This window comes from Xyrauchen texanus, chromosome 4, assembly GCF_025860055.1.
Source record: "Xyrauchen texanus isolate HMW12.3.18 chromosome 4, RBS_HiC_50CHRs, whole genome shotgun sequence".
Taxonomy (NCBI): Eukaryota; Metazoa; Chordata; class Actinopteri; order Cypriniformes; family Catostomidae; genus Xyrauchen; species Xyrauchen texanus.
In genome coordinates this window covers 21,380,649-21,403,971 of record NC_068279.1, presented here as the reverse complement: position 1 = coordinate 21,403,971, position 23,323 = coordinate 21,380,649, and the positions used below count along the sequence as shown (strand labels likewise).

Sequence of the window (23,323 nt, the reverse complement as noted above, 5' to 3'; positions counted from 1 at the left end):
GCTCAGCTAATTATCCCTAATGTGATTCCACCCACGGGCAGAGGGCGCAATTCATACGGTAATGTGCTGAGGCGATCAATGCAAATGGTAAACGCTCCCGACTGTGCCTTAAAAACATCAAGTTCATTCACTTTTCTGTGCGTTTGGAAGATGCATGATACACATGCGAGGAAGCTCCTGGATAGTTACGAAGAGTTAACATTTTTCTCAGAAGAAGAGCGGGACTACAATGAAAGTTTGTATTTGTAGAGTGATCCAGCCGAGGATACAATTTCGGATGAGTAAGTCATTTAGTTTTACTTACATATTAGTTGACATGCTATTTTATATAAATATGTACATATTTTACTAGTGGGACTGTTTCCAGACTTGCCAGCCAGGATTTAGAGTATTGACATTTGAAATAGGTCCTATGTTTTAGTTACATTTAAATGTTGTTTCAATTTAAATGGCATTTAAATTGTATGCTGTATGATATAAATATGATATGTAATATGGTATAAAAATTATATGTTTAGAGTATATTTTAACTACTGTTTATGCTGCCTCATTATCAACAAAGCTTGTGCTTGCAAATATCTGTTCAGGTGTAAATGAGTAAAATGCACTTTAAATATGTCCATATTAGATAATCAGCATATTATAATGATTTCTCAAGGATCATAAGACACTGAAGACTGCAGTAATGATGCTGAAAATTCAGTAATGATGCTGAAAAGATCACAAATTGCATTTTACAATATATTCAAATAGAAAACTGTTCTTTTAAATTGTAAAAAGAGTTCACAATATCACTGTTTTTATTGTATTTTGGATCAAATAAATGCAGCCTTGGTGAGCAGAAGAGACTTCTTCTAAAACTTTTAAATGGTAGTGTAAGTCTTTATGTAAAGAAAATGAATAGTCAGACTTCTTTTAACTTAAAACTTGATTTTGATTATTAAGTCTCCTCGCATTTATTCTCTTTCATGACACATTCCTCAGTGATAGGCCCAGGGGAGTGGTCTTTGTCTCCTCAGGTGTGAATCACATCAATATTCATAATAAATCACGCCTCCTTGCATATGACCATTCTAAAAGTGTCTTACAAACATTTAATGACTAAATAGTTTTGTATGAATGAGTGATCAGGATGTTTTTCACATCATTTTGTATCAAAACCTCAAGGCTACAAGATCCAGTTCTCAAAAGTCTTGCGGACAAATGTTTAGTATGTATATGGCCTTATTTCAATTACTTCAAATTTAATTGTATTTTTTAAAAACCACTCATAAACGTTATTTTCTCAAAAATAAAAACATGTACATACATGCTGCTCACATATTATTGTAGCACAGTTTGTGCTGAATACAGTTTTATCAGACATTAGCCATGAATATGTTTTAAGCAACTGAAAAAAGCACAAATGTCAAGGCATGTCAAAACTTCTCCAGGGCCCAAAACACCCTCAGACCCCAGAGAGTTAACCAGAGACCACCCCCCAGGATATAACAAGGATATCTGAGGTATCGTTGCATTTTATCCAAGATTATTTGAATATCTCTGCATTATATTACATTGTATTTGGACTCATGACATTAAAGCAATGTCTCAATTGGGACATTAAATCAATGTCTCAATTGGGAGCATCTGCAGTTTTTTTTTTCATTAGGGGTTCAAGCCCGAAGGGCTGAAACCCTATTGTAATTGTACGAATTTGTATTTGTATTATAATTCTGCCCTAAAACTGATTGCGCAGACCAAACTGTAAGTCGTAGAGAGCTGAAACTTTGAGGGAAGGTAGTCCACCAGTGTACTACAGCATTTCAAAGTATCGGCCTCAAGGTGGTGCTATAGTGCTCATGTTTACGTTTTGGCCCACAACTCCAAAACCGTTTGTCGCACACTCACGTTTCTTACATTTCTTGGCTCAAGACAAACTCTTCCTAGGCCGTATGTCCGATTCGCATGAAAATTGGGGTGTGTCTACTTTGAACCCTCCTAACAAAAATTTATCAAAGGAATTGATGTAAGCAAACAAATTGCTCAGGTGTCATCCATTTTTTAATGTATTGACCAATATCTACCAAACGAAAAAGCCAAACGTTACATTTTGAGTCTGCAGGCAAAAAGTTGCCTATAGGGGGCGCTACAACTAATAAATGGTCATAACTCCGCAACTGTGTTATCAATGAAGTTAAAAATCAGTATGCTTCTTGTAGGGGCCAAATGCAATATTCTACAATATGATTCAGACATAGGGCTGGGCGATATGGCCATAATTGTTATCACGATAATCTTTTTCATATTGTTCGATATCGATATTTATCACAATATAATTTACACATTGCACTTTTTTGTATTTTTTATTTCAAAGTTGATGGCAGAAAAAAAGAAAAAAAGAATTCTAAACAGTCAAAATAGTTTCTATAAAACTGCACAGGGGGTCCAGAGATGGCCAAAGCGGTGGGGTCTGCGGGATCTTTTACCAATTTTACCGTCTTTTACCGTTTATCAATTGAAAATGAATGTTAAAAGATCCTCTGTTTGTTCTGAAGCATAGAGACAGCAGTCCAGTATTTGTTGGAATATTTTTTACTTTTCTTTAGATTCAGATACCCAAGTATGGGGCATAGAAGCCCTTGTGACTGTGGAATGATGCTGAATGCGGGTTCAGGGGTGTCCAGAGAGACAATTATGAAAAGAAAAAAAAAAAATCATTAAAGTGAGAGACTAGTCTACCAACTAGTAATTTTTGTCTTTCCTTATCCACTCCAGACATCTAATTAATTTTCACAAAATTAGAACAGAAATTGATTTGTTTATTATTAATAAATCGTAACATGCTGATTAATAAAGATACATTTAGAAGGGAAAAACGTTTTGGTCTAAAAGGTGCTTTGAAACCACGTTAACTCATATGGTGCTTCATGTCTACACACATGAAGGGAAAAGGCAACGCATGCGGAGCGGGACAGGGTAGAAATTATGCATGTTTGTTGCAAGAGAACAATATTCAAGATTACAGCGCAGAAAGATTAGAGCTGTTGTCCACATCACTGTTGTTCTGTCGCGCTCTTCACTAGAGATGATGAGAGAGCGCAACCATTGTCTGACAACGGTACCTAATCATTATCAAGGCAGCTAGCATTAGCAAGATCATCCAGTCTGACCCTACGTTACCACTGGCGCATTGTGAGTGAAGCTGAGAGCGTTTTCAATCAATTCCTATGAAAGCCGAGCATCATGCTCACAAGGTGGATCATAGGATCATGTGGAGCAAGCTCTCTCCTAGCACTGTGAGCGCCTTTGAGCGGATTTCGTCCACCCAGTGGAAACGCAGCCTGAGAAAGCCGAACTGCTTGTGTTTTAGTGACACGCATTAAATATAGAAAATTCCTCAAAAGCTTATCGTGGATTTTCTTTATCGTGTTATATATATCGATATCGTTTTATCGGCCAGCCCTACACAGACAAATAAAAAAAACATTGCCGCCAGCAGCCTATCAAATTTCTGCAAAATGCCTCTACATCTAGGACTCCCTAGGTCAATAATTATCAAAGAAAAGTTGAACTTTAGTTATTTATTTAGTTATTTAGGGGTTGCATTTATCATGTGTTTTGACCAAGTGTATCCAAAAGCCTATAATTCCTAAAATAAATATTTTAATTTCTAAAACCTTTTTGGAGATTGGGTGTTTTGTGGCTTTATAACAAAATCATGTTTCAAGATCGTTGAATACAAGACATCAGAATCATATTTAACACCAGTTTGCAAATTCAGCAACTTACAAAGTACATATACATACCTTTTTTTGCATAATTTAAAAACTTCTTAAAAGGCTTGAACCACAACAATTGCTGCTTGCAGCTATATTTCTGTTTGTGCTTCATGAACTTACAAATTAAACGCAACAAGATATCCGTTTATAAACTCTAAAAGCTTTTTTCTTGATATTAATTTGATATGTGAGTGAAATAATACGTTTTCTTTTCTACTCGTAAACTTCCCGATCGGCACGATGTTTTGACCGTGAGTGTACAATTACATATTTCATAAGTTATGAAAACGGAACCACTACCTCACTATGATTTTTTCACAAGTGAATAAATCTTTTGCACAGTACTGTATAATATAGGTCATCATATTGGTTGTCGTTCTAAATTCAAGGTTCAGTCAACTAAAAGCCTTGACAGGATTAATTAGCTAACTTTAGAAAATCTGCTAGTAGTTTGTAGTCTGTTGCTGTGCCTTGCTACTGCTCTATAAATGTAAACTGCATGTCATGTATGAAAGTCTGACAGTTATTTAATAACAATGTTCAGGAACAGAAGTCAGAGTAGTGGTAGATGTGTACTGTATGTCATGCTAAACAGTGTGACACCAAGCAGACATTTCTCATTGAGATGATGAATTAGATGATGATTAGCTGAATTTCTTTGTGGCCCTTCAGTTTTTCATTGCATACAGATGGCCCACACACCCACCTGCCATACTCCAATGACAGCGTTGGCCACCAGAATGAGCAGGATGACAATAGGCTCCACGAAGGCTGTGGTTGACTCCTCCCCGTCCTCAAACAATGCCAACACCTAATGAACAAACACAGCATATATTACCCCTAGCTCACCATCAAAGCTCTAAAACAATAATAAAAAAAAAATGTTTGTTAGCCCGGTCAGGTAAGTAGGTCAGATTTGTATTTGCCACGCCAACATTTTCACAGACACCTCCATAAAATATTACAATTTTATTTTAAGCAGCATATTTTTATGTGTATGTAATCATGAAATGTGGTTTTCTTAACAAAAGAAAAAGCAAATACTTTAGTAGGATGTTTAATTTGGAAAATGAACTTGAAAATATACAACTATAGGAATATATACATAAACACACTTTTGCTAAATAACGATAGAATACGGTACAAAATATTACTGATATTTTCATAATTTTAAACTCATTTTAACTGATGCGGTCATGACTAAAAGTAATTCTAACAATTTTGATCCTCATCTACACTGACGGCCAAAAGTTTGGAATAATGTTTAGGTTTTCAGAAGAAAATAGGTACTTTAGACCACAGTGGCATTCAACTGATCACAAAGTATAGTCAGGACATTACTGATGTAAAAAACATCATCACTATTTGAAAAAAGTCATTTTTGGCCCAATTTCAAGCAGCCATCACTCCAACAACTTATCCTTGAGTAATAATGCTAAATTGCTAATTTGTACTAGAAAATCACTTGTCATGATATCAAACACAGCTGAAAGTTATTTGGTTCATTAAATGAAGCTTAACATTGTCTTTATGTTCGTTGCCACAGTATGAAATAGACTGGCATGGAGTGGTGGTGGCGTAGTGGGCTAAAGCACATAACTGTTAATCAGAAGGTCGCTGGTTCGATCCCCACAGCCACCACCATTGTGTCCTTGAGCAAGGCACTTAACTCCAGGTTGCTCCAGGGGGATGGTCCTTGTAATAAATGCACTGTAAGTCACTTTGGATAAAAGCGTCTGCCAAATGCATAAATGTAAATGTCTTCAGGTCAATATTAGGTCAAAAATGGCAACAAGAAACTCATCAGTCAATCATTGTTTTGAAGGATGAAGGCTATACATTCTGAAGCTTTCATTCAAAGTTGTACACTACACTCTTCAAAGACAAAAGACAACTGGTTCTAACAAGGACGCAAAGAGATGTGGAAGGCCAGATGTACAGTGCATCCGGAAAATATTCAAAGCGCTTCACTTTTTCCACATTTTGTTATGTTACAGCCTTATTCCAAAATTGATTAAATTCATTATTTTCCTCCAAATTCTATAAACAATACCCCATAAATGACAACTTGAAATAAGTTTGTTTGAAATGTATTTAAAAAAATAAAAAAAAGTGAAAAAAAATAAAATCACATGTACGTAAGTATTCACAGCCATTGCCATGACATTCAAAATTGAGCTCAGGTGCATCCTGTTTCCACTGATCATCCTTGAGATGTTTCTACAAATTGATTGGAGTCCACCTGTGGTAAATTCAGTTGATTGGACATGATTTGGAAAGGCACACACCTGTCTATATAAGGTCCCACAGTTAACAGCGCATGTCATAGCACAAACCAAGCCATGAAGTCAAAGGAATTGTCTGTAGACCTCCAAGACAGGATTGTATCGAGGCACAGATCTAGGGAAGGGTACAGAAACATTTCTGCAGCATTGAAGGTCCCAATGAGCATAGTGGCCTCCATCATTCTTAAATGGAAGTTTGGAACCACCAGGACACTTCCTAGAGCTGGCCGCCTGGCCAAACTGAGTGATCGGGGAAGAAGGGACTTAGACAGGGAGGTGAACAAGAACCTGATGGTCACTCTGACAGAGCTCCAGCGTTTCTCTGTGGAGAGTGGAGAACCTTCCAGAAGAACCACCATCTCTGCAGCACTCCACCAATAGGCATGTATGGTAGAGTGGCCAGACGGAAGCCACACCTCAGTAAAAGGCACATGACAGCCTGCCTAGAGTTTGCTAAAAGGCACATGAAGGACTCTCAGACCATGAGAAACAAAACTCTCTGGTCTGTTGAAACAAAGATTGAACTCTTCGGCCTGAATGGCAAGCATCATGTCTGGAGGAAACCAGGCACCACTCATCACCTGGCCAATACATCCCTACAGTGAAGCATGGTGGTGGTAGCATCATGCTGTGGGGATGTTTTTTAGTGGTAGGAACTGGGAGACTAGTCAGGATCGAGGGAAAGATGAATGCAGCAATGTACAGAGACATCCTTGATGAAAACCTGCTCCAGAGTGCTCTGGACCTCAAGGTTCATCTTCCAACAGGACAACGACCCTAAGCACACAACCAAGATAACAAAGGAGTGCCCATGGGACAACTCTGTGACTATCCTTGAGTGGCCTGGCCAGAGCCCAGACTTGAACCCGATTGAACATCTCTGGAGAGATCTGAAAATTGCTGTGCACCGATGCTCCCCATCCAACCTGATGGAGCTTGAGCATGATGCTACCACCACCATGCTTCACTGTAGGGATGTATTGGCCAGGTGATGAGTGGTGCCTGGTTTCCTCCAGACATGATGCTTGCCATTCAGGCCGAAGAGTTCAATCTTTGTTTCAACAGACCAGAGAGTTTTGTTTCTCATGGTCTGAGAGTCCTTCAGGTGCCTTTTAGCAAAGAAGAATGGGACAAACTGCCCAAAAATAAGTGTGCCAAGCTTGTAGCATCATACACAAAAAGACTTGAGGCTTGTAATTGGTGCCAAAGGTGCTTCAACAAAGTATTGAGCAAAGGCTGTGAATACTTATGTACATGTGATTTTATTCATGTGGCAGCGGGGGCGTGGTCAAGCGCCCGTCCGGGAGAGAAAAGCGGTAAGGGCGCTCACACCTGAGCTAAATGATAACTAACACCTGTGTCTAATTTCAGTAACGTGAGGAGAGCGGCATAAAAGGGAGGAGCGACGGAGCATGGAGAGAGAGAACCAAGGAAGACTGTCTGATGTGTGATAAAAAACTTAAGAATTAAAAACTTACCCCTTAAGTTGACGTTTGTTTCCGTCCCGTCCTTGAACTATTTCACAGTGGTGCAGAAACCCGGGACTATTTTTTTTTGTTTTTGGTTACGTAATGGAACCAAGTCGCCCCATAGAGTCCTCCCAGCTGGCGGAAATCCTCCAGTCCCTCGCTAATCTCCATCAGGGCCACCAACAAACCCTGCTTGAGCTCTGGCAGGATCAAGATCGGCGGTTCTTCGAGGTCATGCGGGCTCAGGCAGAGGACCGACTCGCTATCCGGAGCCTCCTCAGCCAGGAGGCTGCGTCAGCCCCAGCCGCGACCCCGGACACCCACGCTACGCTGCCCCCGCCCATGTTACAGAAGATGGGGGTGGCAGATGATCCTGAGGCCTTCCTCGACCTCTTTGAGAAGACGGCTGAAATCTGGGGCTGGCCGCCTGAACAATGGGCAGCCCGGCTAATTCCTCTTCTGTCCGGGAAGCACAGCTCGCGGCACAACAACTGCCAGCGACGAGCCTCCTGGCTTATTCTGACCTGAAGAGGGCCATTCTGCAGCGGGTTGGTCGGAGCCCGGAAGAGAATCGCCAGCTCTTCCGGAGTATGAAGCTGGAAAAATCCGACCGCCCGTTTGCGTTTGTTCAACGGCTCCGGGACGCTTGTCGGCGGTGGCTGCTCGCGGGGGACCGCGACGTCGAGGGAGTTATCGATCAGGTGGTACTGGAGCAATTTACGCAAAGACTGCCCAGGAGAACGGCGGAATGGGTCCAGTGTCACCGCCCGGCGTCGCTGGAGGCAGCTGTGCAGCTCGCGGAGGACCACCTGGCGGCGATCCCGAGGGCAGATGAGCCCTCCCCTCTCTCTCTCTCTCTCCCCTTCCCCTGTGTCTTCCCCTGTTTCCCCCTGTTCCCTCTCGCTCTGCTCTCTCCCCAGGACCCGTTCCTGCCCCCGCAGGCGTGGAGGATACAGTCGACCAGCTTCCCGGTCGTGGGAGAACCCGCCCAACCCTTCCCCGTCTTTCAGTCGCTCTCCTCCTCAGGTGGTGGCGCCCGCCAGCACGGGTGCGGCCGTGGCACCTGGGCCGGTCTGCTGGAGGTGCGGGGACCCGAACCACTTCCGGGATCAGTGTCCGCTGATGGAGGTGGGGACGGTGGTGCGGGTCTCCGATGTCCCGCAGGCTGCCCCTGGTCGGGCTGGAGCGTACCGGATCCCGGTAAGGATCCAGGGGGGTACATACCAAGCTTTGATGGATACCGGCTGTAATCAGACCACCATCCACCAACGCTTGGTTCAACCCGGGGCTTTGGGCACAGCTAAACGGGTGAGGGTGAGGTGTGTGCATGGGGATATTCACAAGTATCCCATGGTGACTCTGGCAATTAAATTCGGGGAGAAAAGCATAGTGTGGAGGCAGCGGTTAGTTCCCGCCTCACCCATCCGCTAATCTTGGGTACTGATTGGCCAAATTTTAGAAATGTATTAGAGGGAGTCTGTGCGGATGGGTCCTGCATGAAAGTAAAGAGATGTGTGATGTGCGATGCTTTGGCGGGGAGGCGGAGCCGGGGCCGTCCTCGGCTGCTCCAGGTGACGAGGGAAGGGGCGAGGGGACACCCCTCCTCTCAGGGAGTTCCTTGAGGGGGATTTTCCCTTGGAGCAGTCGCGGGATGAAACCCTTAAGCACGCCTTTGACCAAGTGAGAGTAATCGATGGTCAACAACTCCGGCCGGGTGTCGCCGTTTCATATCCGTATTTCTCAGTTATTAAAGATCGGTTGTATAGAGTGACGCAGGACGCTCAAACAAAGGAGGAGGTGACACAATTGTTGATCCCACGGAGCCGCCGGAAATGGTTTTCCAGGCGGCTCACTATAATCCTATGGCCGGTCACCTGGGGAACGGAAAACACTTTTCCGTCTAATAGCCCGTTTCTATTGGCCGGGCATTGGCGGCGACGTCCGCAGGTGGTGTGCGGCGTGCCGCGAATGTCAGCTGGTAAACCCACCGGCCACCCCAAAAGCGCCTTTGCGCCCCCTTCCATTGATCGAGGTTCCCTTCGAGAGAATTGGAATGGACCTCGTCGGGCCATTAGAACGGACGTCACGCGGACATCGCTTTGTGTTAGTCCTGGTGGATTACACAACGCGGTATCCGGAAGCAGTGCCTCTGAGCAACATCTCAGCACGCAGTGTTGCAGGGGCACTCTTCAAGATAATCTCCGGGTGGGGTTCCGAAGGAAATCCTCACCGACCAAGGCACTACTTTTATGTCACGAACACTTCGCGAACTTTACGAATTATTGGGCATTAAATCGATTCAGCACTAGCATGTACCACCCTCAGACGGATGGACTGGTGGAGCGATTTAATAAAACACTCAAAAATATGATTCGTAAATTCGTGCACGAAGACGCTAGGAATTGGGATAAGTGGCTGGACCCCCTGTTGTTCGCAGTACGAGAGGTTCCGCAAGCCTCCACAGGGTTTTCCCCATTTGAGCTACTGTACGGACGACGCCCACGCGGGGTCCTCGACGTCATCCGTGAAACTTGGGAGGAGGGACCTTCTAGTGCCAAAAATGAAATTCAATACGTTCTTGATCTTCGAGCAAAACTCCACACGCTGGGGCAATTAACACAGGAGAATTTGCTCCAGGCTCAAGAACGCCAACACCGGCTGTATGACAGGGGTGCTCAGCTATGGGAATTTGCACCGGGAGATAAAGTGCTTGTATTACTCCCAACATCAAGCTCAAAATTACTCGCCAAGTGGCAAGGACCGTTTGAGGTCACACGACGAGTAGGGGACCTCGATTATGAAGTCAAACTTACCGATAGAGGGGGCGCGCGTCAAATATATCACCTCAACCTCCTGAAATTGTGGAGGGAAGAGGCGGCCTCTGTGACGTTGGCAACAGTAGTTCCGGAGAAGGCGGAGCTCGGACCGGAGGTAAACAAAGCCTGCGATCCTAACACCCCGGTTCTGTGTGGAGACCACCTCTCACCACGCCAACTTCGCAGAGGTTTCCGAACTGCAAAAGGAGTTTGCGGACGTGTTCTCTCCTCTACCGGGCCGTACAGACCTCATACAACACCACATCGAGACCGAACCGGGCGTAGTGGTACGTTGCCGCCCTTATCGCTTGCCCGAACATAAAAAAAATAGTTCGGGAAGAATTGGACGCGATGCTGGACATGGGAGTAATAGAAGAATCTCACAGCGATTGGTCCAGTCCGGTCGTCCTTGTTCCCAAGAGCGACGGGTCTGTCCGTTTCTGTGTGGATTATAGAAAAGTCAATGCGGTGTCTAAATTTGACGCGTACCCAATGCCCCGTGTTGATGAACTGCTCGATCGGTTAGGTTCTGCTCGGTTTTATTCGACCTTGGATCTAACGAAGGGTTATTGGCAGATCCCCTTGACACCAATATCCCGTGAAAAAACGGCCTTCACCACGCCGTTCGGATTACACCAATTCGTGACGCTTCCTTTCGGTTTGTTCGGGGCACCAGCCACGTTTCAGCGCCTCATGGATAGGATCCTCAGACCGCATACTGCTTACGCCGCTGCGTATCTAGATGATATCATCATTTATAGCAATGATTGGCAGCGGCACTTGCAACATCTGAGGGCCGTCCTGAGATCGCTGAGACGGGCGGGGCTCATGGCAAACCCGAAAAAGTGCTGCGGTTGGGCGTGTGGAGGTACGGTATCTGGGGTTCCACTTGGGTCATGGCCAGGTGCGACCCCAAATTGACAAGACCGCGGCGATTGCGACTTGCCCTAGACCCAAGACCAAAAAGGGGGTGAGGCAGTTCCTGGGGCTGGCTGGCTATTATAGACGGTTTGTTCCTAATTATTCGGATGTCACCAGCCCGCTGACTGACCTTACTAAAAGGGAGCTCCGGATCCGGTCCAGTGGTCGGAGCAGTGCCAACAGGCGTTTACAGACATTAAAGCTGCACTTTGTGGGGGCCGCTTTTACATGCACCTGACTTCTCTCTCCCTTTTGTTTTGCAGACGGACGCTTCAGACAGAGGGCTGGGGGCCGTACTCTCGCAGGTGGTGGAGGGAGAGGAGCGCCCGGTGCTGTACATTAGCCGGAAGCTCTCCTTGAGGGAGACTAAGTACAGCACCGTGGAGAAGGAGTGTCTGGCCATCAAGTGGGCGGTTCTCACCCTCCGATACTATCTGCTGGGGCGGGCCTTCACCCTCTGCTCGGATCATGCCCCACTGCAGTGGCTCCACCGCATGAAAGACACTAACGCCCGGATCACCCGTTGGTATCTGGCCCTCCAGCCTTTTAAGTTCAAGGTGGTCCACAGACCGGGGGTGCAGATGGCTGCCGCTGACTTCCTCTCCAGGAATGGGGGAGTGGTAGGCAGGCGGATGACGCCCGGCCTGAGTCGGGCGGTGGGGGTATGTGGCAGCGGGGCGTGGTCAAGCGCCCGTCCGGGAGAGAAAGCGGTAAGGGCGCTCACACCTGAACTAAATGATAACTAACACCTGTGTCTAATTTCAGTAACGTGAGGAGAGCGGCATAAAAGGGAGGAGCGACGGAGCATGGAGAGAGAGAACCAAGGAAGACTGTCTGATGTGTGATAAAAAACTTAAGAATTAAAAACTTACCCCTTAAGTTGACGTTTGTTTCCGTCCCGTCCTTGAACTATTTCACAATTCATTTTTTTATTTTTAATACATTTGCAAAGATTTCAAACAAAATACTTTCACGTTGTCATTATGGGGTATTGTTTGTAGAATTTGAGGAAAATAATTAATTTAATCAAGTTTTGGAATAAGGCTGTAAAATAACAAGTCTCTAGTTTGAGAAATAGACACCTCACATGTCCTCAGCTGACAGATTCATTGAATTCTACCCGCTCAACACCAGTTTCATGTACAACAGTAATGTGAAGACTCAGAGGTGCAGGCCTTATGGGAAGAGTTGCAAAGAAAAAGCCATTTTTGAAACAAAAAGAAAAGGTTAGAGTGGGAAAAGAAATACAGACAATGGACAACAGATAATTGGAAAAGACTGTTATGGATATTAAACCCATTGACATTTTGTGGGATCAGCTAGACTGTAAGGTTCATGATTAGTGCCCGACAAGACTGCCACATCTATGACAAGTGCTACAGGAAGTGTGGGGTGAAATGTCACCTGAGAATCTGGACAAACTGACAGCTAGAAAGTCAAGGATCTGCAAAGCTCTCATTGTTGCATTTTTTTTATGAGAACTCTTTGTAGTTTAAGTAGTTTAAGAAGTTCTAGTATAGTTCATAGTAATTGTTCATGTAATTAAAGTCCTGACTATACATTGTGATCAGTTGAATGCCACTTTGGTGAATAAAAGTACCAATTTCTTTCCATAAGAGCGAAATCTGTACATTATTCCAAACTTTTGGCTGCCAGTGTACATTGTGGATCAGTATAACATTATCCATCCATTTCTTTCTTTTGTTAGGATGTTAATGGTTGATTGTCATTTGTTGAAGAACTTAGTTGAAAAAAGTCCAATTTACATTGAGTAATTGGCTAAATTGTTAATTCTTTAATTTTTTGACAACTATGGCAAAGCAAAACATTGCATCACTGGGTATAAATAAGCCCCCGAGACAGGCAGTATGCAATTAGCTCTAGATTCCTTAGAAAAGTTGGTATTGAGAAGCTTCATGACTTTAGCGCCTTTAGGTTGGGAGTTCCCTATTCCTTTCCTTCAAGCTACCAAGCCATGCACATAACATCCTCACATGTTCTTACCGACATGCTAATATGTATGGAAAAAAAAAAAAAAAAAAAACTCTTTTTGCTTTAATCCACCTAATTATTTGTAAACATTTCACAAACTTTCATCTAGCTGCTTGAAAAAACATCAGTGCTTTTCCATTTTGCACATATTTTGAAGACTGTTTTGAGAGAGTTATGATAAGATAATAATCATCGGCAACACTATATCTTTCATTACCATCACTGCAATAAACACTGCTTAACAGATCATTAGTTAACATACATTTAACAAGTTAAAAATGTAATGAAACTTTGATTTAATACATTCTCATAAATTCACATCTGATCTGTTAAGAAATATATATAAATGTTTGCTAATGACTTAAATAATAATAAAAAAAAGTTAATAAATTGTTTTAATCATTCCCTAGAAGAACTGCCTTAAATGTGCATCTCAAAAGATATAAAGTATGGATGTGTGTATCATAAAGCATCTTTTCTTCTTAAGTTTGTACACTAGCACATGAGTTTAGTTTTATGTGTATGAAACAATTAATAGATCACCCACACCCATTAAAATATTCCAGTAAAATTATGTAATCGGTACATGCCCTAGGCAATATGTGTGATATGTAGAGATGAGTTGGGGAGCATTTTCAGAAAAGCCTTGAGTGAGTATCTTACGGAAGTTAAAAGCAGTTTGTATAATTTTAGTAATAAAGGTAAACACTGTGCATATAGCCTGAATCATTTTGGATTGGATGTGATTGCTTAAATCTTGCAGATAACTGAGATAACCTTGTAAAGTTAAGCAGATGAAAACTGTCAAATTACCTGCATCAAAGACTGAAACTTTCAGAAAAGTTTGAAGGCTTTGAAGTCCAATATTGTATGATTCCTTTAAAAGGTTGGAGTACAGGCACTGAACAATTCACTTATATTTACTTTGTAGATGTCCTAAATAACTGATTCAAATTTGAAAGTGAGGGAGAGAGGAGGAGGGTAGAGAAAAAATGTAATGGAAAAAAAAGAATGGAGGGAGGGCCGAAATTGTGTAACCATAAATACGCAAATAATATTTAAACTGTGAATTCACAGCCTTTCAAAGACCCTCGCAATGTCCTCTTTAATATTCTGTATTCATACCACATGCTCTCTCCTTCTATCTATACCTGAGCAACAGATCAGTCACAGAGCAGTCTCTCTTTAACCTTTCATTACTAACTGATGGGTCCCACACAGAGGTTTTTTAAGTCACTCAAGAACTGTGAAGATGGGCAGGCAAACAAGGAGGGAGAGTAAACGCAGTGACCAAAAATAGTAGAAGAGTCCAAATAAGAAAAGGATGAGGAGCAAAGCAGGAGTCCATAAACAAAACTTGTGAAAGAATGCACACTGAAAATGTAAAATACTACAATATTGAGAAAAGTCACAAAGTATCTTAGAGTTTAGATTAGGGCTAGTCAAATGGTGCCCGCAGGCCAAATTTGGCCCACCAATCATCTTTATCTGGCCTTCTGATTGATTTTCAATAAAACTGCCTTGCCGTCTGAAATACCAAAGTGCAATCTGCGCAAAACTCAGCATTCATAGGTGCGAGCCAAAGCAATCAGCGGCATGTTTAACAATGCTGCTCAATCACACCATTTAGGTGAGGATTTGATCACATCTTTTTCAATCAAATGTATTTATGTAAATTGCTTAGATGTGTGGAGTGTGGTCAAATCTACAGATGTAAAAACATTATCACCGCAGTTGTTACAGGAATGTTGTCAGCACATATGCACATCTTATGCAACAAAACATAAAATCGATGATGAAAACCTATTCAGGGTCTGTAGTGTTCATAAAAAGTGATCATGTGAAACTGAACCTGCAAATATCCTGATTATATTTGGTTTAATACACAGATGTGAGTCAGCCTTCTCAATCCCGAACAGCTCCAACTCAGATTGTTCTTCTCAGTTCTTCTTTTGCCAATGATAATCTGCACAAATACCTGCCTCCTGCACTGGCTATTAAGTGCAAATTCACAATACTTGCAGGACAAATTTTTTCTTCACTGAATAGGATGATACTTTATAAAGAAAATGGAAGATTAGACATTTTAGATTTAAAAAAATAATAATATTACATTTATTAATTCTTAAGTAAACATGACAGTTCTATGTGGTTGTTTTCATATGTGGGTTGATATTGTGAGAGGGCTTTAGCAAATTGAAATGTTCCATATGCTGTCATAATTTGTAAACAATAGCCCTAAACTGTTAAAATGATTACTACGTTTTGTTTTGTTCCACACCAACATTCTGTAAGTCATAACTTCTCACCTGTCTCCTGAGAGCCAAAAACTCATCAGAACTGCTCAGCTGAAGCACTTATCTCAAGTCATCAAATGGAAGAGCCTATTGGCAGGCCTACTCTCCTTACCATTTAAATACAGGAAGTCAACCCATTGTTCAGGTGACCTTTTCTCTCATGCTCTCATGGTCTGTGTGGCAGATTCATATTTTATAATTTAATCTAAAGATAGTAAAATTAAACCAATATACAGTCTATAAGAAATTTGCTTAAACTGTGGCTGATAATACAGATACCACTGTAGAAACACACTAAGACCATTAATGGAAGGAAAAGATAGATGTGGTAATAACAATAAAAAGGTATACAGAAGAAGGAATGGGGAAAAAACTAATATAAGAATGTGATAAAAGAATGACTAATGACAAACAAAAGATCAGAGAACGAATGAAATAGCGAAGAGGCAGAAAGAAATACAAAACATAAAGCAATACGTTAGTGTGGCTAGTTAATCTGAAATGAACACAAGTAAGAATGAGTAGGCAAACATTTCAGATATCTTGGGAGAAGCAGTCGCATGGCTGCCCATGTACTGTGGGGATCTGTTTGCTTCTATCCAACAGCGTTCATTCTCAGCACATGCTGTTCTATGAGTCAGGCTATCATACCATCATATCACTTGTTTCAAAACACCAAATAAATAATAATAATAAAAAAAAACACTAAATTTTTATTTCCACAGCTCCACCGTCGCTTAGATACTGATGGCTTTGTTCATGCAAAAAAGTCAGGAGAGCACAATTCAGAAGATTTTAATATATTCAAAAAGGCACACAAAGGAGTTCAAAGACTGGACTGGTCTCCCCAAAGAATTTCCATTGCACCATCGCTTTTATCCAAAACACAAACCCTGCTTTCTGGGAGGTATAATGCAATATTTTTTATCAGTTTCAAGTGCTCCACAGGATTCCAGTGGTTGGAAGACTGCTGCTTGCCTTATAGAATTTAACCATAGTTGAGACAATAAAAAAAGAGGTGGATGAAAGACAGAATGATAGATGACATAAGCAGAGCTCCAAAAGATGATGTACTTGAGGTTGACTCAAGTCAAGTGAAGGCAAATGCATGGAAACAAAGAGAATGGAGCATGTACATGTGTTTCTGTTCAACACAAAGATCATGGAGAAAGCCTAATGTGCGTTTTGGCGAAAATAAGAATGGTTGACTATCCATTCCATTGTGGGTGATTGTTTGCGTGGCCATTTTATATTACTCTCTCAGAATGGAGAGGTTCGGCCATGGCCCCCGTTTCTACTTGAAGTCTGGTGGAAAGTTCATAAAAAGGTAAATTCATAAAAGGCAATAAGAAAAACAGATTGTTCACCACTTTAACAAGTCAGAGGCTTGGAAAGTCTGGAGTCCTTCTCAGCAGTACCACAGCAACACAATCATTACCTCACAGTATAAACACCACACCTCAACCTAACTCCACAGGGGCAGTCCCATGAATCTACACTATTTATGCCAAGTCAGCTCTAAGATAATGCATTTGGCTCATAGATGTCATCTTTAAAGACTTATACTTGAATTAACCAGACTATTGAGACTGCTTCTGCAGGTGTTAAAACGCTGTGCTGCACTGAATTTGTTTAATGCTTTCTTTCCGAGTCATAGTGGAAGAGAGGGCGGCATCCAGCTCGAGTCTCTGCAGTGAAAATCTTGATATGTAGTATTTGCCAATATGGTTATGGAAAAATGAGTGCTTTGACTCCAAGTCACCTCATTAATTTACCTGTGTGTTCTCTAGTAAGCACGAGATCCACAGATTTCAATGACCTTAAGCCACACAAATGAGTGCAGGTGAAGGTTTTACATAAATCATTTGACTAACAAGACAGACATTTAACCATAAGAATGGGATATTGTAAAGACAAGAATACATGGATGAATACAATCTCGCCTAATCTCTCCCTCTCTCCCTCTGATCATTTACAAGCATTTAGTGAAAGTTTAGATTAAGGGTGAAGACATGCAATCTAGATAGTGACAGACAAATGGTGATTACAGTTCCTAGATCTGCTTTACCTCACCTGTTGCATGAACTATACCTGTGATAAAACTTATGGTGAGGTCTGGTTGTACTGTATGTTATTATTTATTGAGTATAGGATAAAATTAAGGTGAAAAATGTCATCTCAAAACCAGAGATAAAGTCACTTACAAAAGACACACAGGCTGCCAGCAGCAGAATCCTCACCAGCAGGTCCTCAAACTGCTCCACCACCAACTCCCACAACGACTTACCTGTGAGGAAGAATAATAAGAGAACAAGTGGTTGGTTGACTGATTGATTAAAAGATTTTAAAACATTCCAACAAAAATGCTTTGCATTGGATCTTCAACATTATTATGAATTAGGGTGAATTTTATAAATATATGTACATTTGATGCATAATTAGAATATATTAATATTTGATGACATCTGGGACTTAGCTAAAGTTTGCACCAAGACTTTTGGAAAACCATTGCATACAACTATAAACCTGTGCATGTGTTTGTGTGTGTATAATAGTAGAGTTTTAAAAGTGTCCCTCTTTCTAGTAAAACAGAATGACTAAGACTGTGCTAACTATGCAACTCATAAAGAGAGAACTGTAACAACATGATGGAAAGATCAATATTTACCTTCTTCGGCTGGGAGCTCTGTCAGTCAAAACACGGCGAGGCAATTTGTAGTGGAATGAGATGAATGGTGCAAGGGACAGAGAAAAAGAGAGGACAAAACAGAGGGTATTCTGTTAGAAAGTCCACAAGGTAAAACCATTGTTTAAACAGTTTCTTTTACATTAATATGGTGTTGCCTGTGATGGTGCGAGCAGGATTCATTTTATGCTTGAATATTAAATACACAGTGGCACGCAGCGCAATACTAAACCAGAAGATTACAGATTAGTGTAGGCAATTATTGATTTAGGATTAATGACGCCCTCCCGCTTCAAAGAACAGAAATGAAAACATTTTGCATGTATCTGTTTTCTGTCATTTCAGACACTGGAATCACTGAAAAGATTCCAACATTGTAAAAATGAACTGCAGTAGTGCACATTGTCAATGAACAACCCTTTTTTCTTGATGTGCCGCCTCTATGATCAGACCAGCTCAGTACCAGATATTCTGAATTTCAAGATCTGCCTTACTACATTGCAAACATAACCCTAAAGAAGCCTCAAAACATTAATACTGATTATGTTCCAGTATATAAAATGCATCAGAATATAAACTATAAAATGAAATGGCTTTTGTGGTTGGTTCACATTGACCCTTGTGGCAACATTGAGAAGGCAATGAGTACATGTGATCTGACACATTTATGAATGCAACATCGCACGAAATCAAGCTAGCCTAGGATGAAGCATTCATGCACTTGCGTAGAGTATGCTTCAGCCTTTTAACATTTAAATTAATGTGGTGTTTGGGCTTGTGTCTAGAGTCACATAATAAATTCCATTGCAGGTCTTGTACATGAGTAAATAGCAGGCAAACAAAAACAACCATCGCACACAAAGAATATCATCTGTAGTGGAAAATATACAGACGGACCACCAACTGTGATGCCGTTTGTTTGATGCTTCCTCCATCGAAGAGGGATTTTCATGATGGAACAAACATTTCTGGCATTGTGCACGAGTCATAAGACATAGATGAGCTTTGTGGCCTACACACTGCTGTTTATCATTTCTAGAGGGTTCTCAAGTCAGAGCGTGTGGGAGTCGAGGAGCATGAGGAGAGTGGGAGGGGGCGGAGCTAAATGGACCTCTCTCTCACACACACACACACACACACACACACAAGCATCATAATTACAACACAGATGCCCTCTTTGTGGTGGCTCAAGTATGAAATCTTGAGAAATCGTAGCTGTTTAGCGTGCGTGGCCGGCTATGTGGGAAAAATCAGGACTCATTAATAGGCAATACGCACATGTACTGCCATCGTTGTGATTACTGCTTGCTATTAGAGCATTAAACAGCATCTGACAAACAGGGACTTTAACTAATCACAACTTTTAATATAGTCTGACAAGGGTACACTGAAGTAGGCAAGAACATTGTGTTCAATCCTTGGCACCAACACAAAATATAGCAAGAGAAAATACAGGGTGTTCCTGAATTCCAGCGTGCATGTGTTTGTGTATACTCGAGTTAAGTTCAGCTTTGCCTTTGTGTGTACTATTAAAGTTCCCATCCAGTCTGCTCAGGGGGGAAACTTCAATCCATTATTAATCCTGATAACCAAGAAAGGCTTCGGTTGCTATTGCCTTTGTCCATCTTGGAAAATTACAGAAATAAAGAGGGCTTCCCTAATTCCATGCTTCAATAACAGCTCTCCTTTCCTCTCTCTTTTTCTGTTACAGTAAATTTTACTTGACGTAACTTGCACCATAAACATAGGGGGAGGTTGGGAATGGGGCAAACCATCCATGACGTCTCCAGGCCTGAGAATCTCCTGAACACAAACACACTCACAGACATGCTCTGGGCTGCAGATGGGAAAAGTCTTGGGAGTATGTGCAGTGGAAACCAAGATGAAATTTGCTTGTGGCAAGAGACCTGTAGCTTTGTAGACCTGTAGAATTACACAGCAGCAAAACATCAAAATTCCCATTTCCCATTGGCACACGGCCAAGCAGCCTTAACACAAACACACACAAACACACACAAACACACACAACACACACACACACACACACACACACACACACACACACACTTGGCCCTTCAATTATTAAATTTCCATCAACACTTGGGGGAAAATATAGCGTGAGGAAAAACACAAGCAATTGTGAATGTATGTTTACTCATTAATGTTCAGTCTTATTCAGCTTCTTGTAGGTTTTTTCATAACTGAACAAGCATGAATGAGGGAATGAGACTTCATTCAGATGTAGAAGTGAATGAGAAGGACGGAGAAGGACATATGAAAGAGCATGTGTTCTGCTTTGAAGAACAGCTGAGATCCTCTTCCATATTTCTTCAGGCTATGAGATCAGTCAGTAGTAAAGAACATGAAAAGTTACAGTTGAGTGCTCTGTGTAAGTGATATAAGTGCAGAATTTTTAAATTTCAACTCAGGATTTTGAATTCTCATTTAAACTTTTTGACTATTTGGGAATTTTGAATCCTAGTTTAGATTTGTCTATTTCAGGGTCCGTATTGCCGCCCTCTACATAGCGATTAAATCACTCGCATAACAAGTTTTGCACTATGCGACTAAAATATGTATTTTATGAACCACTGGAGAGTAAACATTCGGATTTTATTCACCAGAGCTTGGGTTGTGTAGTGGCGAAGAAGAACCTGAGCACCACAATTCTTTTATTGAATAAGAAGCTGGATTCAGCATTGTCTTTTACAGTATGTTGTGTTTCATGAATGTGCGCCCTGAAGGAAATTGATCTTATTTGTAAGCAGTGGGTCTGGTCTGTCGTGGATCTATCGCGCTGTCACCATCGCTTTAGTTCAGTCGTGATATATCACTGACATTGCATTTAACGACGTCAACTCAGACTTTGGTTAAACTTTTTCCTGGACTGTTTTCACAACATTCTCAGTTTTAAAGCATGGCTACAGACCAGACACGCACCTGTTGGACGTCTGTTAGAAGGTAAAAGTGTTGAAAAACTAGAGACCTTGTAGATTTGAATTTGAGAATGTGTACAATAAACATTTATTGTACACATTCATGGAAGAGCTCCGCTCTAGCGAAGTCAAGAGAACGAAACAGTTTAAACTTTGGTTCCCACCAAACATTAGTTCCGAACACAAAATGGAGGAGAAACTGATTATTGCCGTGGCGGGTTTTCCCGTAATAAATGATCGGTCACTGTTTGCTTACAGGAATATAAAAAATTTTAAAAAACAATGCGTGGACAAAAGGTGTCTGAAATTGTTGGTGTGCCAGGTGAGTTGATGAAGTGGATATTATGGTTTATATAATATTATATAATAATATATTAAAAGATTTCACGAGGATATACGCTACTTTTTGTCTGCAAAAAGATACTGGTCAACATGTGTGGATGTATTGCAGCCCCTTTAAATATAGTTCACAAAACAGAGCATTCCGAACGAAAATTGCCACCTATCTCAACTACGTCAGAGCGTCCATGAATCTTCGATAGCGTTGTTGGTAGTACAGCCAGAGCGAATTTTGACGCTCTCGCCGCCTCTGGTCTGAACGCACGGTAAGAGATAGTATTTAGCTCTTGTTATAAATATCAGTGTAAACTCAATGTAAATTGCACAAGAGCATTTAAACAAACATATTACAAAATTTTGTAATGCGCTCACAATTTTTTGACAGTCCAAAATACAGATTTAAGGTGCATCAAAATAATCCACATGACTGCAGTCGACAAATAAAGTTTTTCTGAACCCAAACGATTGATTATTTTTAGAAACAAAAAAAATACTTATATACTTTGTAAGTATTTTTATTAAATACTTATATACTTTGTCCCCCCCAAGTCCTATTCGTCCACCTCACCGTGGTGGGGGGGTGAAACAGGAGTCTGTCGTCGATGTACAGCGGGAAGCAATTCCTGGCAGGTTCAACCATGCTGAGAAGATGACAGACACCTGGCTAAGGACGAGGGCACAGACCTAGTGGCCTTGCAAGCCGAGGTCTGAACCCAACTGCAACGACAATGACAAACAAGGGCCTCAGTACCCTGCACGCCCCTGCGCCCATTCTACGGCGGCGGAGCGATCCGGCCAGGGACGAGAGGCTGCTAAGAATCTCAGGTACCAGGCCGCCATACCGACCAAAGGATCAGACTACCAACACCATGGCGCTCGACATTGCTACCTTCAACGCCAGGACTGTGTCGAATGAGGCCAACCTGGCTGCCATCCTGGAAGGCTTGAACAGCATCCGCTGCGACGTGCTCGGGCTGTGCGAGACCAAGCGCCGGGAGCTGCTGCACGTGCGCCGCGACGACGGCAGGACGGTCATCTTGGGTGCCAGGGAAGAGACGCGGCCTGTTGGTGGCGTCGGCTTCATTGTATCCAAACGATGGTCGCCGATGATTGACCTGGTCGACGTGACCAACCCCCGAGTCGGCGTGCTCACCCTGCGCCTACACAACAAAGCCACCATCCGGATCGTGCAGACATATGCACCAACAGCAGCGGCTGTGGCCGAGCAAGATGAGGATTTGCTTGAGCAGTTCTACGAGGCCGTCGAGGCAGCCACTACCCTCCGTGCCACCTACATCGTCCTGATGGGCGACTTCAACGCCAAGGTGGGCAAGGGGTTGGATGGTGAGCGCTTTGTCGGCCCGTTCGGCAGCGGCAACAGGAACGGACCGGGCGAGCGAATGGTTGCAATGGCCGAGACCAACCGGCTGTTCATCGGCAACAGTCTGTTCAAGAAGCGCCCCGGCCGCCGATGGACATGGATGTCTCCCAATGGAGAAACAACCAACGAGATCGACTACGTCCTCTGCAGCCACCGCCGCATCCTGCAGGACGTCGCTGTCATCGGCCGCAAGTTCTTTGACACGGGCAGCGACCATCGGCCGGTAAGGGCCACGCTGTTCATCGACGGCAGGACCGAAAAGCGCGCACTGGCAGCCAGCAACAGGGCAAAGCAGCCGGCCACCACTGACCTAGCCGTCTTCCACACTCTGATCGACCACACCAACTGGGCCCAGCTTGAAGCCGACATTGACCAGGACTACGACCACTTTATAGGCCTGCTCAAGTCAAGCCGCGATGCAGCTACAGTGCCGACCAACA

At 42.5% G+C, this 23,323-nt stretch overlaps 1 protein-coding gene across 1 annotated transcript in view; it reads right to left on the bottom strand.

Moving 5' to 3' along the window:
• Positions 1-23,323, bottom strand: part of LOC127637200 (sarcoplasmic/endoplasmic reticulum calcium ATPase 1-like) — a 92,216-nt gene that overhangs the window by 50,664 nt on the left and 18,229 nt on the right. Inside the window, exons 2-4 of the mRNA XM_052118153.1 lie at positions 18,210-18,227; positions 17,746-17,828; positions 4,468-4,572 (exon numbers count right to left, since the gene is read on the bottom strand). Of these exons, the coding sequence (XP_051974113.1) occupies positions 4,468-4,572; positions 17,746-17,828; positions 18,210-18,227 (206 nt within the window). The remainder of the gene's footprint in view (positions 1-4,467; positions 4,573-17,745; positions 17,829-18,209; positions 18,228-23,323) is intronic.